General features: G+C 43.2%; 1 protein-coding gene across 1 annotated transcript in view; it reads left to right on the plus strand.

Moving 5' to 3' along the window:
* nedd9 (neural precursor cell expressed, developmentally down-regulated 9) overlaps nt 1-12,102 on the plus strand; it is a 35,982-nt gene extending 23,880 nt beyond the window's left edge. Inside the window, exons 3-7 of the mRNA XM_085395230.1 lie at nt 4,606-4,704; nt 6,828-6,965; nt 8,732-9,907; nt 10,056-10,145; nt 11,122-12,102. Of these exons, the coding sequence (XP_085251356.1) occupies nt 4,606-4,704; nt 6,828-6,965; nt 8,732-9,907; nt 10,056-10,145; nt 11,122-11,667 (2,049 nt within the window). The 3' untranslated portion in view covers nt 11,668-12,102. The remainder of the gene's footprint in view (nt 1-4,605; nt 4,705-6,827; nt 6,966-8,731; nt 9,908-10,055; nt 10,146-11,121) is intronic.
* The last annotated feature ends 4,828 nt before the right edge of the window (nt 12,103-16,930 follow it).

Here is a 16,930-nt window from a genome sequence, read left to right on the forward strand (position 1 = left end):
CATTTTAACAAGCTGATTTCTTTTGCTATTCTCTAAACTGTTAATAGTTTACCTAAAACTTCACTCCAGCTTTGTTTTTTTATGCTTTGGAGACCAAACTATTAATATGTGCTAGTACTTAGTAGTTTGGTTATATCTTAGGATGTGAATACCAGTAAAACCTGACATATATACAGAGTAATTCATTGCCCATCAGTACATAAAACCTGAGAGAGTATATAACAAGCCCATGAGGTAGTTGTTGATGCTATGACAAGACCTCTCAAATGACCCTGAAGTAAAGCTTTAAAGGTCTACCTTCCAAAATCTGATCCTGCCAGCAGGCTAAGTAAACAGGGTCCTGCTGAAAGAGACATGAGTCACTCGCCACAACGCGTAGGAGTGTTAACAAGCCATCTATTTGCCTCCTCTTGCCGCTCGTTTAAGTCGCCGACGTTGCCCTTCATCGTCCATGAAGGCATCCTGAGCTCCCCTCACCTGAGTGGGAACAAATGTTTGCTCAGCGCCCTCCCTCCTTTTGGCTCGGCTGTTCGTGATGTCATCGTTTTCTGAAAGGCCACGCACCGCCGTCATGCAAGCGACAACCTCATTGGATGTGGTAAATATTTGCCCGGCGGCAATTATAGCTGCGCCAAGTGTCCTCAGAGCAACAGCCTGCTGGGTAAACAGAAGGGAAATAAATGAGCAGTGTGCATCTGGCAGAGGCTGAAAGAAGCCACTGATGGGCGCTCAGAGCGATGACATGTACCTGTAGAAAAGGTCACCGAGGTCTTCAGCGGACACCTCGCTGTCATCTGCATGTGACAGCTGGGTCCAGGCTTCCCTTAAACCCAGAGGGAAGGTAGCCCGGCTGAGTGACCTTTTAAACAAGCAGGAGGCTTGCTTGTTATCTCCTGAGTCTGGTTGCTCTGAGAGATTTAATATGCCTACTGCTTTTCACATTTCAGCACATTTTCACTGGGCAGAAAATAGAAAATATGAAAAGGCATTAAAGCTGCTCTCAAGCCGGGCCAATAGAAAGACAATAAATCAGATAAACCAGATGAATCTTTTTAACCGATGCTACTGCGCTCCACTAAGCTCTCGTCTTTCATTGTCTGAATAGTCACGAGTCCCCAAAACCATTTAGGTGTCGTCTCTAAAAGTAATAATAAAACTATTTATATGTAGCGTGTGTTTAAACTAAGCTTTTAAAAACTCGCAGTACAATAAACTAATGAATAACCTCAGACATTTTATTAGCTGAAGGTTTGCCTGTTTTCAGTGTCGTCTTCCTGCCTTTCGATGGCATTTGTCTCTCCCCATTGGAGAGAACAATCTAACTCTCGTCCTCCACCTTCCCTGTCCTGATGTGTTTTTATTAACCTAACAATAACACTGGAGGTAGCCAGCAGGCAGCACATCGTTATATGTCAAAGAGCACAACTTCACTAGCCCTCCAAACAGTTTTTTGTCTTATTTAGTATCCAAAGTTACATTTTAGATTTTTAGAAATAGGCAGGTCTTTAGGTTTCTTTAGTATTAAAGTACACTGTAAAAAAACAGGAACCCGTATTGGCTAAGTAGGCTGACATTTAATAATACCAAGGTTTAAGATGAACAAAAGAGCCCACAAAACAAAAACAAAGTGTTAAATTAACAGTAACCCTTTTCCTGCTGGCAGTATCGCTAGTTTTTGAGAGTAATAAGGGGCCCAGATTTGAAAACTTCAGATCTAAGTCATGCAGTAACAAATGGTTTACATCACTTGACTGTGTATGCTTTTAAGCAGATAAAACCTTAAAAATAATCAGTCCAGAGTGAGGAGAGCCAGAAGCAGCTGTTTATTCCTCTTCTGGTTTATTTCAGAGAGTATTTAAAGCCTGCAGTATACGTTTTCAGCTCTGACCCCAAAGGCCTCGCCGGGATGATGTCTGCTGTGGCGCGAGCGCCAACAGTGAACACCTTAAATCACCACGGGCTTGTTCAGATTGGATTCATAAGAACCATATGGACTACTGTTAGTCAGATGAATGGCATTCCTTTCCATACTAGGCAACTCTTTTTCCGTTCCCCTCTCTTTCCCTTTCTTCCACTTGAGTTACCTTTTTTCATAAATCTCTTTTACAAACCAGTTCCTCTGGAGCACTAATCCCATTCTGAGGTTACGTCTCCTACTGCTCATGCTCCGATAAATGTCTCAGGACGAGAGATGCTATTAGGTTATTGTGCTATAAAGTGACTCATGAGTGGATGCAGGGACTGAGGTCTTTCATGTCCCTGGGGACTCGGCCCTTTGCCAGGGAGCCGTGCGTATGGTTCCTATTTTCGAGCCCTGCTAATGAACCCTGTTTGTTCCAGTGTAACGATAGCGTTGCGCGGGGGCAAAAGAGGAGTACTGGGCTCAGGGAAGGACATTCCCAGCATTCCTCCGTCTGTCTGACGCATCAAGGAGGTCGGCTGCTCTGCTGCTTTTAGGAGATGTGAATCAGCCTGAGGGTTTAAGAATGGGGGGATTAGGAGGTGTGAAGGAGCTGATTGCCTCTGACGGGAAAAGAGGAGGAAAAATGTGTTAAATAATTAACAGGGTTAAAAATGTCAAGGGCGTAGGTGAGGCTCGCAGCATGTGTTTGTATTTTGTTTCGTTTTTTTTTCCCAAGCAGTAATCGTGCCATTATTCCTAAGCCTGTCTACACCGCAGTGTAAAATATTTTAAAGGTGTATTAAATCCTACAGCACCAAATGCTTCAGTTTAAGAGTGTTGTTCATCAATACCAGTGACCCGGTGATTACTTCACCAGAGATTTCTGGATTTAGAAACTCACAGTCCTGCCAGCACTACGATAAAATTCCTTCTCCAATGCCATTTCGGCTATAAAACTATCTTCCATTCTAAAAACTCTCCCAAAGCACTGCTGAAGGTTGACCTATTTTTATTGCTTGACTGAATCACATTATTTTAAGTTTTATTTAGTTTTTATTAGTTGAGCTCTAGTATTGTGGGATATGTGTTTTCCAAGTGAGCAGAGATATAACGATCTCACATGTGTCAGTTGGTCTTGCTTCCATTGCCTAATTCTTCTGGTATAAGTAACAGTTACAGTGAAATGAAAAGCTTATATTACAACAACAAGTTGTTTGTGCAGCAACCTCCACTGCCTCCAGTACTAACCAGTCAAAATACATTTTCCCCTGGATAGCAGTGTTTACCAACCAGTCTCTATGGCCGGCGTTAATTCAAGCAACAAAAAAATCGAACTTCTTTTTGTACATTTTTAATGGGACAAATTGCATTTCTCACTGTTTATATGAGCCAAAAATCAGTTTCATATGTTTAATAATTTTGTTTCCCCTCCTACAGTTTTTAAATAAGTAGCTATTTCAGGGTAACATTAGCTAGCGTTACTTTCATGTTATGTATCTCTATGAAAACTAAAGCAAAAAGTTGAAATCTTAACAAACAAAAAATAAACCCTTTTATAATGAAGCGTTGTGTCAAGACTTTCTTTTACGGTATTTTGAAGTAGCTTTAGGCTAAGGCTACTTAACTTTAGTGCCCCTAAAAACCTTTCCTTAGTATTTAATTTTGTTTTTAGTATTATAAACTGAACTACACAGCATGCTTCATGGGAATAAAAAGGGAAGTTTATGGATGAGAAACACAGCCTTGCTGAGTTTATTATATTCAAATACTTCTTGTTACATTTTTTTGATGTGGCATGAGTAAGCTAATTCAGGCTAATAAAAGCTAATATTAGCTGCTGTTTTTTTTTTTTTTTTTTTCATAATCAGTAGTTTAACTTTAAGCTTTTAAAGAAAAACTATACAACAAAGGTACAAATAATAAAGCAGTTTCTCAATGTTTAGATAACCCATTGATCTGTTTAGTAGTTGCCTGTTTTACATCCTCATTAGCAACCTTATCTGGTTTAGCTAGTACTGCAGGCTTATGTTAACTGTGTTTTTCAAGCTGTTTTTTAGGCCTGACTATTTCGGCTTCTAAACAAAGACACCGCTGTTTTAAAATTAGAAAGCTACATGATCAAACGTAGCCATTCGCAACTTCTTAAAATATATGACCTTAGTTGCTGTTATGGTATATTTCAGCACTTTTGTAACCATGTTAGGATTTTAATAAGGGAAACTGACTGAATTGGCTGTCATGTCATTTTACAATGGTGTAAAATCTATGTCACCTTTTTGTCTTTAGAAATCTGTTTTGGGCAGTTTGGGCAGTTTGCTGCTATTCTATAGACAATGGAAAATGGCCCCCAGTCATTTTCAATCCAGAGATACATCCGTGCCTGCAATGCTTTCAAAACAGCTGCCTAAGGAGATTTTTGCAGGGTTGTGTTTATAACTTCATTCCCTGGGTCCTTTGTAAACAGCCTGGCACAGGGAGGATGTTGTTAGAAAATATCTGCCTTGACTGTAATCACTTACTATCCCTGGGTCATTCAGGGACTAGAAATGGAAAACAGGAAAAACAAATAAAAGTCGGCACACATGCATGTACAGACGCTTGAGAGTTGGGTGGCAGCAGGGCTGCTAGGTTGTGAGTCAGAGCATTTGTCCTCTTACCCTGGACGACAACTGATTGTTTGTCTTCCTGCTGTTTTCGGACAGGTGGTGACCCCAACCAGAGTGGGACAGACCTACACTTACAGCCCAGGACAGCATAACCAGCAGGACCTCTATGACGTCCCACCCATCAGATCACAAGGGGTAGGTTCCTCATGCACCATAACACCAGGATCTTTTTTTTTCTTTTTTTTTTTTTAGCAACCAAAGAAGCTTTGATATAATCTGCCAAACAGTGAACCCAATAATACAGTGCACTCTATGACTTAGAATAAAGGAATTTGTTTAAAATTAACCAATATAGGTTCCTAAAACTCCTTAAAATTATTGTTTTTCAAAACCAAAAAAAGCCATTAAACCCATTAATTTCCAGTAATGAGGTCATTTTCTAGTAATAGCTGTGAGGCATACGTTAAGGTTACAAGCTGTACTAAAAACACAGCTTGAAGTGTTTTTCCCCTCTCTTTTTTTCTAATCTTTGGTCTGTATGATGTCAGAGAGAGAGAATGTTATGGTTATCTCTGGTACCGAAACCACACCCACCTTCTGTTTGCAAATGTGGGTGGAGCTAAAGCTGCTGGTTTCAAAAAGAGGATGACCTGAGGGGCTGAGCCAAAGTACAGATAAAGTTATGAACAAGGATTATTTTGAACTGTGGCTCATGCAAAGCTACACTAGGAAACGCCAAGCATAAAAATAAGATGGATAAATATCTTTAACACTATATTGCATGCATCTGAGAATGTACAAATATAATCTTTAGTTTACCTACACATTGATATCAATCGAATCTGTTAGCATGTTTTCACCGCATATCAAGCATCTTCGTTTTAAAAACAAGCCATCCAGGTGAGCTTTTGATGCAGCACACAGTGCCTGGGCAAATGCATTTCATTTCTCAAAACAAGAAAGCCAATTCTCTGATCTGCATCGTGCTATTCTGCCTACCACATTTCCTGTTCTGTGCAGAGATGAGAGAGGATTCTTCACACTTCATTTTCTCTCATGCTGTTGAAACCTGCAGTGCGGCAGTAGTGTTTGCACATTTTGAGAACTGTACTGTATTGTTTTAAAATGCTCAAATAGATATTTTTAGAATTACAGACGAGGTACAGTGTGAAAACAACTCGAGTTGCTTACAGAGATGGAGTTACAGGAAGTCATCACCTGATTGTGCAGTTAGCCTCAATTTCACATTGCTTTATAGTGAGTTTCAGCTTTGGTCTCTGTTCTCACCGTTTTCATAAACTCTTACCGCTCTTTAAGTTTTGTTCTCAGCCAAAACAGCCTTCTGTTTTTAGCCAAAAACCCACTGAAAACTACTTCAAAACAGCTGACAGACAGGTGGAAACTAGCAAAATATGGAAGTGGAGCATTTAGCATCTGAAGGGCAGCTGGTGGAGACCAAAAATGGAGCAAAAAGAGAAAATACTGTGCAAAGAAAAACTCCAATCAGTGACCGTGTTGCTCTATAACTATTCACCATATCAAACGGACTTATCGTGCATTTTTTCCTGTCATATATACAAACTTTGTTGTGATGCTGGATGCTGACACTAAACGCAGCCGGAGATTCAAATAATGAGGCCAGCGTACGTACGAGTCAGAAAAGAAGCCCAGGCTTCAGCTGTCAGTGAGAACAGTTGTAACTAATGTGACTACCTCAGGCCAGCCAATCAAAAGCAAGTTGGCCTTACAGCCACCTTTGTGGTAAAGAACTCTCACTTTAGATAGGAGCGCTGCACCGAGGCACCTGTGCAAATAGAAATATGAAGCTTTTAACTTAGCAGTGACTTATTGTCACCTTTCACTGAGCACTAAATTTGATTTTATTTACTTTGTGTCACATTTGCTTCTTCATACATGTTCATATATATTTCTTTTAATGCTTCCTAACTATTACAATCAAACTTCACTGAGTATTACCCCCAACTCTCCCTCAGCCTGGTTCAGGCGAAGTTTCTTCCTGTTAAAAGGAAGTTTTTCCTTCCCACTGTTGCCAACTATATATAAAAAAAAATGTAATGACTTTAGGGGCAATTTGGCGAGTAGTATTTTCCTCCGAGCCAATTTGGCATGTGGACTTGAGAAGTCTGCGATTGAACTGCGACCTTCTGATTACTAGACATCCCACATACGGCCAAACAGAAACTAATAGTGTGCTACAAAATCAGATCAAGTCAGCTACAGTCAAATAATATGAAGACCAAACTTTGTGTGATTGTTTTTCTGAAACACGTAGTGATCATTTCACTTCCCTCTTTCAGGTGTACGATATTCCACCTGGTCAGATGTTCCCTGGTCAGCAAGGCGGAGCCAGAAACCAAGGAGTCTATGATGTTCCCCCATCACCAATGGACCCTAGGTCACAAGGCATCTATGACATCCCTCCAACCTCTCAAGGGGTAAGAGAAACTTCCAGAAGCAAAATGAAAGGGCACATCAGTCAGCCACTCCATTTGTTTAAGCCACATGAAGCTGAATTAACGAGGCTGCGTATGTCCAGAAAATTGTATTTTTATGTTTATTGATACAGCTCCTAGAATTTCTCTTAATTGACTATATTAAATGAATAATACGTCAAATATCATATTTATTGCATTCCTGCGGCCAGTTTAAATGAAAGCCTCGCCTGCCAGGAGAGTTTAACCAAAACGGCTCCGTGTTTAAACTCGCCAGCAGGGGAAAAAAACAAAAAATCAAGGACAAGGACATAACTCTTCTTTTGCCAGACCCTCTAAGCTTTCACCAGAGCTGACCAGGCAGCGCGCCACCAGTTTGTTTGTAATAACCTGAAATATGCTGGGACCTGTTATTTGCGTCGTTCCTAATTACAGTTTGGGCAGGCCTGTCTAGCTGTAAAGAGTGCGTTTGGAGGCTGATGGAAATCAGTTTTATTGCCCCCGTTGCGCTCCCATCGTGCTCCGTGCCATGCACGTCAGCGCACACTCTGCTGCGTTGAGCCCGAGGGAGGGTGAAAGCTTCGTTGCATTAGAGGAAGGAATCAAGAGGCTGAAAGTTTGAGGTTTCAAATATAGTATCTCCCCAAGCCAGAAGGTCTTTCACTTCCTCAATCTCTAACTGCAGGACTGCTGTGCAAACACACTGCATCCAGTAAAAACCCACTGAGGTGCATTTACAGTCCAAATTCTGTGTTTAGCACATTTTTTGAATGTCATAAACTCGAGTCTCCCGGGGGGGAGGGGATTAAAAGAAAACGATCTCCTCTGCAGGAATCCAGGTTTCTAACTGCTAATCTTATGATGGTCGTGAATTTAAAACATGTCACTTTTCTGGTGAGTTCTTAACGAGCTGTGTTTTAGGAAGGGGAGCCTTCTTTGTCGATGACTTTCCAATCCCCGAAGACTAGTCGGCCCGAATGCGGGACCGAGCGCACATTTTAGTGCTGTGCCTTTAAACGGGACCTCAGAGGCCAAAGCTGAAAATTGAAATGTCATAAACCATTTTAGGAAACCAGTACCGCAGCAGTGATAGTTCCTCACTTTGTTATGAGACTGCATGCACATGCAAAGAGTCAGTCAGTCAGTTTATGACTGTTTCTGTCAACTGTAGAGGCAAATGTTTGCTCACTCGCTGTGTGCTGCACTCTTTCACATTAAGTGGACTAAATGCGTCCAAGCCTTTAGTTTAGAAGAATTTGTTATATCCACATCTGGCCAAGCAGTCGTGTGCACACTCCAGCTCCAAGAATGCCTCAGAGGCCCCTTATTTTCAGAGCCCACGGTCGATGCTTCACAAAGCACGATCGATCCTAGTGCGATATAAGTGTTTACATTTTCAAGTTGAGAAAGCGTGACAGCACCTCTCAGGTGCGGATGGCGCGACGTGACTGCAGAAGGAGTGCAGAGGAGGTGTTTGTGTGCAGGAGGTGGAAAAAAAATGAGTCATATCGCAGGTGTTTCCACATCTGTTTAGGAGGGTAGCAGCAAGAGAGTGGGATGCACAGTTCTAATAGTGCAAATAAATGAATGTCTGAGATATGAAATGCTCTGTAGAGGTGCAGCAGAGCATTTTGTATGATGACAGGGATTTCACAACAAGGAAAAAAATAGTCCTGTGAGGCCACTGGTTAGGTGAAAGCTCCACTGTTTGATAATAATATACATGTTAACAAAAATAATAACAGTCTGATTACTGTCCTCGCCCACAGGTCTACTCAGTGCCTCCCTGCAGGACCAACTCTGCCCAGCAGGAGGGGAACTACGACTTCCCGCAGCCCCTCAAGAGCAAACAGGAAGGCATCTACGACGTACCCCCACCTGTCCTCGCCAAGCCCGCCCAGAGCTCGCAGTCACATTACGACTTCCCACCGAACGTGGAGCCTCCGGCTCATCAGCCGCACCCGAACACCAACGGCAATGAAGGCATTTACGATGTGCCACCGCCTGCCTTTCATTCAGGGGCGGGATCTCGCAACGACGTGTACGACATCCCGCGGGTCATGCAGACCTCCCAGCACAGAAGCTCGCCCGCCGACAGAGACGGCAGCAAAGGCATCTACGACATCCCCGCTCAGGATGCTCGCGCAGTAGCGGACGTGACGGACGGCGTGAACCGCTTGTCGTTCTCCAGCACGGGCAGCACGCGCAGTAGCATGTCCACCTCCTCGTCCTCCACTGGCTCCAGCTCTGAGGGCCGCCTCGCTCTGGATGTGGACACCGCCATCCAGAAGCTGTACCGCCTTCAGCAAGCAGTGGACAGCTCAGTCGGGAATTTGCATTCAATGGCAGCTTCCCCTCACTGGAGGACTTTTCCTTTCATGGAACGCCACGCCAACGACGTCCGCACAGTTCTGGACAGAGTCCGGGCCGGTCTGGGAGACTTCATTGTGTTTGGCAGAGGTGCCGCGGTGAACGCTACGTCTCTGTCAGACAACAGTCTGCACAGTAAGCTTCGAAGGCAGCTGGGACGCCTGGAGGACTCACAGCAGATCCTTCTGCAGATCTACCAAGCTCTGGAAAACTGCAGCTGGGCGCTTAACACCCTGGCCTCGTCTGGAAGGCACCACAACAAGACCGACGACCTGGACCGCTTCGTCATGGTCTCCAGGACTGTTCCCGACGACGCCAAGCAGCTGGCCTCCACGATAGGCAGCAGCGCCGAGCTGCTGTTCAGGCGGACGCATGTGGACGGATCTTTCTCTGTGGGCAGCACGCCTGACGAGAACGTGATCCACCCGCTCACCTCCCCCTCGTCGGACAACGACAACAACGGGGGCCAGACCAAACCTTTCCCCGTGCCCTCGACCCCAGACAAGGACAACATGAACAATAGCGAGAAGTGCGTGAAAAGCTGGATGGAGGACTACGATTATGTACATTTGCAGGTAAACAATTAAATCCACAGTTAGTAGAGTTATTTACTTTAAGTGACTTTACCCAACAGATAAGAATTTATGTGTCGTATATCAAAGATCAGACCTACGTGAGTCTGGTTTCTCACCCTGTTTAAAACATTTTTTTACCTCCCTTCAGGGCAAAGAAGACTTTGAACGGCAGCAGAAGGAGCTGTTGGAGAAAGAAAACATAATCAAGCAGAGTCAAGTTCAGCTGGGTCAGGAACAGGTGAGGCTTTGTGTTTGTTTGGGCCTCGCAGGTGGAGCGCACACTGTGCGGGGGAGTGAAATACCTCGCAGTCTTAAACAAAACAGATGATAACACTGAGCGATTAGGGGCCCTTCGAGGTTCTTACGAAGGCCTCTGCAGACCTCGGCGCTCAGATCTGATTCTAACATCATTCTCTCGATGGAGGCCAGCCAGATTACAAGGTGGAGCGGTCACGGCCCTGAAGTGACCCACATGTGCAAAAATATATAAAACAAATGCTGCCGTACAAATGTAAACATGGAGTCTAGAGTTTTAGGTTTATTTTATTTATCTCGTGGTGCTATTTTCATACGAAGGCGTTTGTGGATGTGGAGTTGCAGCCAGCAGTGGTGGGATTGTTGGTGTGAAACTGATTTCTTCTACATTTTTAGGATGAAATGTAAAGGGTGGCTGTTTCATTTTGGTCATTTAATTTCTAATTTCTTCGAAGTAACAGCGTTTTCCAGTAAATTTAACATTAAACATTTTCTCAGAGACTCAGTTTGATACTTTTAAGACAGCAAAAGTTTGCTGTTAAAAAGGAGAAAAGCCATAAAATGCTTTGCAAAAAGGAAAGTGTTTTTATGTTGATTTTTCTGCTTAAATTTACATATTTATAAAACGCAATTTGGCCTTGTGACCCTGAACCGGAGGATAAGTGGTTAAGAAAATGGATAAGCCAAATGGGAAACATGTTTGCTTTGAAATGAAATGAACAATCAGTGTGCAATCAAAGCTTAGACACGCGTCCTTCCTCCAAAACGTGTTTATACTTCCCTCTGTCAGGTTAATAAAGGGAACTCTGTTGATCTTTTTCTGCCCCCATTTTTAATCTGTGGGTTAAACCTGATGTTTTTTTTAAATGTTCACTTCAAATATTTTCCATTATAAATAATTATGTGTATTTAAAGCTAAACCTTTGCCCTTTGACCTCACATCTGTACTGCTTCTACAGATCAATCAGTTCAAGAAGCTGGAGCAGGAAGTGAGCAAACCGGTGGAGAACGACATCACGCAGTGGATTTCACACCAACACTCGGCGCCGCCCTCAGACTCCTCGTCCTCCTCCACCTCCCTCTCCCCGTCCGCCCACCTGTGCGCTCGGGACCGCCAGCTGCTCAGCTTCTACTCGGAGCAGTGCGAGCAGCACTTCGTCACACTCCTCAGCGCCGTGGACGCCTTCTTCGGCTGCGTCAGCGCCGGCCAGCCCCCCCGCATCTTCGTGGCACACAGCAAGTTCGTGATCCTCAGCGCCCACAAACTGGTCTTCATCGGGGACACGCTGTCCCGGCAGGCCTCGGTGCCTGAGGTGGCAAACAGGGTGATGAACTCGAGCAACGTGCTGTGCGACCTGTTAAAGACGGTGGTGTGCGCGACTAAAACGGCCGCCCTGAACTACCCGAACACAGCCGCCATCCAGGAGATGGTGGACAGAGTCACCGACCTGTCGCACCACGCTCAGCAGTTTAAAGAACAGTTGCTGCAGATGGCTAATTTGTGATTTTCACCCTCATGGCTCCTGCACATCACTCCGTTTGTACATCTGCCATAAAAATATATATATATATTTGCAGTATATGTATGTCGCTCTCCATCTTTAAGCCCGTTTAAGATGTTGTAAATAGTCTGTGTTCTGTAAATATTTGCTCTATTTTTATGTACATTGTTCTATATTATGATATGGACACATATATAGATGCAGTACTGGTGCCTCTGTAGGAACATGTGGACATTTTTCATAACATTCCCATTGCATATTATGAAGCACCTTATGAGATGTCCTGTTATTTCATTTATAACTGTAGAGTGTCGTTTCTGTGTCTTCCTGCTGGATGTGACAGTTAAAAGTTCCTTGTAAATCAAGTCGGTGTCCGTGTCCGTGTGTGTGTGTGTGTGTGTGTGTGGAGCTCTCCACAAAGTAAAGGACTGTTCTTCACCACAGGGGTTTGTCATCCTTATGTCGTCCAAGAAGTGAAGCAGTCAGAGGGGTTTGGATGATAAATAGTGATATTTTCTTAAAAAATATATATATTTTCATGTCAAACATGATATTTGTTGCAAAGATGATAAGATTTATATGTGAGCATAGAAAAAACTTTCAGGTGTTTACTGTGTCCATGTATTGATCAATAGACACCACTGGCTCCAGTTTTACGCCAAGCTGCTTAAAAAATATTACAGTACAATACATCTCATGGTCTCCGTCGGCTGATGGTAATAGATGGTATGCACACATTTAGTTTAAAATTCCTAAGGTCCCGGGAGAGGACACGGCTCCTGCATCTTTGGGGTTGGCGTGCGGTGTAAAAACCACAGCAAATCAAACATGCGGAGCAACCTGCTGTGGTGACCGCTTGTGAATAAGAAAGCAGCTGAAGGCGGCTTTTTCATTTCAAAGGTCAGAAGTGAAATTTACAACATAAATCCTGTTTGCTGAGCTCCTCTTGGGCTTTCGGCCACATCTCACTGTCTTCCTCAGCTGATTGCTTGATTCAAAGTCTTACAGAGGAATACCAGATAGTTAAGAAACTATCCAGTCACATTCCCCTGAAGACATTCGTGCATAGACATAATTTTACCTGCTCCATATAAACGGTTTGTGGATCTGTTGAGCCTTTCCTTACTCTCTGTCACATATGCACTGCTACATTTGTGGAAGTTCATATTAAACATGGTCAGAGTTTGCACAATCCCTGTGAGCCAAAAGCTCCGCCTTCCCACTGATCTAAAAATGTTATACTATTGACTCTATATGACATCTGAAAGGGGATATCCCAAATATGGCCATATAATGCACACAAGCACCACCCACCTGCTGTTCAGACCTCCTGCCAGTAGAAATCTGGCTTTAAAGGGGGAGGAGCTTAAACAGTGTCTTCCAGTCAGGATTATTTCTAACTGTGAATTATGCAAAGCTACACTAGTATAGCCCAATACTAGAAAAACAAAACATCCACATTAACCGTCAACTACAGTGTATGTTGACTTTTTCCAAGGCTTTCGGTTGTGTTTCATGGTCTATATCTGCAGCACTGAAGGTCATGTCCTTGTCTAAAGGTGGCCAAAAGTGCCAAAACAACTGCCGGTGCACCTTGGTGTCATGCACCTCTTGATTTTTGTAAGCCAGCAAGCATAGCGGCACTAAGTCTGGCACTAATATCAGCACAAGAGCTCAGACATTCACAGGAGATACGGAGGAAAACTGATTTCTTTGCTTCTGGTTTCAACTGGTTTTACTCCTCATTGAGTACTGATGCAGAGGTTTTGTCTGAGTGGCGACACATTTCTGCCGTTCTGCAGCAAGCCCAGCTAGTGGTGATGTCATAGGTGGTGTGCAACAACCCTGAAAAAAGGCATTATTGTTGAAACTACTGTTTCAAACGGCCTCTCGTAGTCTTCATCAGACTGATGGGGAGCAAACACTAACAGAAGGATCTTAAGGTGTAGATTAATCATTCCAGGATCTAGACTAAGAGCTTAGATGAAGGGTTCATTCATCCGAAGCGTGACTCAGCGTTTAAGTAATATAAAAATCTCACCTTAGGTTATTGTTCTGGTTGATTTTTTATCCAATCGCATGCTTGTCTCATCGTTAAGTCATATCTGATCACATTAAACACAGAGCTGAGAGGATTTCATTGAGCGGGACTGGGCAGGTGGAGAAGGAGCCAAACTATTCTTCACTTTGCTTGTAGCGCATTAGACATGACACAAAGAGTAATGAGGGTGAGTAGAGGACAAGACTCTGCTACAGATGTTGTGCGGGCCGTGAGAATCGTCTCTCTGAGCCACCGGCTAATCTGCAGCACATTTCTCTGCTTCAAGGTGCAGTGAATTGATCAGATAAACGGCAGAGCTGAAAACAGCCTCTGTTTTCTCCTCATCTCCTCTTCGCTGTGTTTCATTATAGTCTGAGTGACTATAACCGCTCCCTGAGGGGTAGCTGCTCTATAGATAGATGGAACTGCGTAACGGCGAGATGTCCATGAGCACAGCAAAACTCCCGCCTCCCCCTTCAGCTTCCAATCTCAGAATCTCATTAAAAAATCCTCGCTGCTCTCACAGACTGGCACTCACAGGCAATCTCCCTGTTTTTATTATTCACTGCATTCCTCTCTGCGCTCTCCAGGGAGAGGAGAATGACTTTTAAAAAGGTTCCCGTTTTGCAGGCAGGGTGCAATGAGTCTGTCCACAGCAGAGATGTGCTCTCTGTTAATCTGCCCCACAAAGGCAGAGAAGAAAAAAAAGGGGCTCAAAGTTTTTAGCCTGGCTGGAAAAAGAGAAGCTGTTTTAGTCCGACTATTTGAACTTTAAAAATAAATCCATGCTGAAAAGGTCAAAAACATTTCACCTGAAGCACAGCGGTGGCTGTCCTTAGATCCAAAAATATATGACTCTGCAAATCTGAATGTTTGATCATAAATAGTGTAGAAAACTTGATTTTCAAGCTCATGTGCACCCCTGAGCTTTATAACATCTAAAAATATCTGACATACTAAGGTTCAAATGCAAAGTAAAACACAAAATTAGGCAATTATAATTCAGGTCTGAATCCACACACTGAGACAAAAGTCTAAAATAGAAACAAAAGGAAAACAGAGACGCTAACAAATCAAAACTGAAGAAAACCAAGGAATGGACGGAAGCCTACAGGCAAGAGTAACAAGATTATTTGACTGGAAACAAGGGAAAGCTCAGGAGTAAATATATCCCAAGTGGACGCAGGAGAGCAGAGAGGGAACAGGTGTGGAAGAAGGCACAGGTGGGACAGACGATTACCAAAGAGAGCCAACAAAGCGAGGAAGTAAAACTCACAGGAACGCACAAAGACCACAATCTAACCTAAGTATTTATACTTGTTGCCTTTACTACTTTAGTAATACCACAAAAGTTAACTATAAACTATTGTTTACCTGCATAAGAAAAGACACTTTATGTCTGTTGATTTATCAATTTTATTTTTATAAAGTGAAATCAATAAACAAGTGAAAGCCAAGTCAGAAACTTGAGCTCTTTGTCCTGCTGCCGAAACTGTTCCCCGAGCAGATTTTGCGTCTCATGCCTTCCGGTATTTGTAGTGGCCAGCAGGGGGCGATTCATCTGGTTACAAAAATAAAGAGGTGGTGGCTACATCTATCTTTGATATAAAGTCCATTGTTATTTAGTCATATTTGGAGGTGGCATTTAGAGGTAAGGTGAAATCGGCAACTTTTTAACAGACTTTTTTTTAGAAATTTGGTGATTTTATAGGTGTTGTCTTTATGTCCTGGTCACCATTAAAATTCAAGTTAATTTAGGAAAATGCTTGAAAATAAAACTGCCAAAATAAGTGCCCAGAGGTGCTTCAAAGACAGCTGGCAAGTGTTAAGTTTAACATTAACATCCACCCGATTTTCCCTGCATACTACGGAAGAGGATTAGGGCCACTGGGAAAAAAAAAAAGTGGGAACGTCTTTTTTTTTTTTTTTCCTGAATTCGGTGAAAAAAGTCAGAATTCTGAGAAAAAAGTCAGAATCCTAAGATTAAAGTCAGAATTCTGACTTTTTTTCTCAGATTTTTTTTTCCAGTGGCCCTTATCCTCTTCCGTAGCATACCTTTGAATTGTAACACAAGATGAATTATGCACTTCACCTGTGCTTTTAATCTCTTGGCAGATTGGTGTTTGTTATATTTAAAAAAAAAAATAATTACATTTTCATATATTTAAAAAAAAAAGTCTATTACGTGAAATTAAAAATGTAAGAACTCTTTTAGCTTCCACAGCTTTCTTTGTTTAGTCGTTTTGCCTTCGCCGGGCTTGGATAATGGTACCTCTGGACGACTTGCGGCTCCAAACAAGTGAGAGAAATAGCTTCTGGGTGATGTTAATGCTTCAGACCCAGGGAGAGCTCAGTGAATCAATGAGTTATTTTGGTCTTGGCAGCTCTAATTCATCCACTCAGGCCAGAACACACAGTCCTGGACGCAGCAGCAGCAGCGGCGGCGGCTTCTGTGACCAGAGGCAGCGAGCCAGACATCTTATAAATGACTGTCTCTGGTTCACTGCAGTTGCAAAACAACGTAAGGTGCTGCAGAGACGAGCGAGCAGAAGCTGCACTTCCATCAGCTCCCCGGGGCAGACGTCTCCACGATCCCGAATGAGATATCGTCTGGCCGAGCTGAGAAACAGCAAACAGGTGTTTGGGCCGCCGAGATGGAAATGTGCAGGAGAAGAGCGATCAAACCGTGGGCGAGCAAACGGGGTGAAAGGTCATCAGAGAGGGGGCGTGCAGTACCTGCAGCCAACGACAGGAGCAGAGAGCAAAGCCCGGCTCTCGCGTTATAAGTTACAGAGGAGAGTTGCAGAGTTGGTGTCATTTCCTTGGCTTACCACAATCATTTCCTGTGAAGTATTTGCAGGCTCTGAAATTACAGCTTCTTCGCTCAGCAGGGCCCCTTTGTGCCCCAGCTGCAGGCAGAGACGTCATCAGCCAGATCTGAGGTAGATGTGGCATCAGCGTTACCAACACAGCTAAGGGCGAAGGTTTTCCTCAAAGTCGGTTTAGTGTGAGAGCAGTTTCTTAACTTTACCTGCATCCAGCGCAGATTCTCGGCATGTGACTCATGCATAACCCAGTGTGTCATTCAGCTACTTTACTCTAAATAATCCAGATTATTTCCTCTTTATTAGGTTTATCATGATCTTTGCGGCAGTGGATGAAGCATTCTGAAGTTTCCTACAGGTAGAAAAAATATTCAGTCTTTAGCCACACTGACCTCAGTGC

This window comes from Rhamphochromis longiceps, linkage group LG22 (genome assembly GCF_057381845.1).
Source record: "Rhamphochromis longiceps isolate RC_006_pf linkage group LG22, R_longiceps_female_GT1.1, whole genome shotgun sequence".
NCBI lineage: Eukaryota > Metazoa > Chordata > Actinopteri > Cichliformes > Cichlidae > Rhamphochromis > Rhamphochromis longiceps.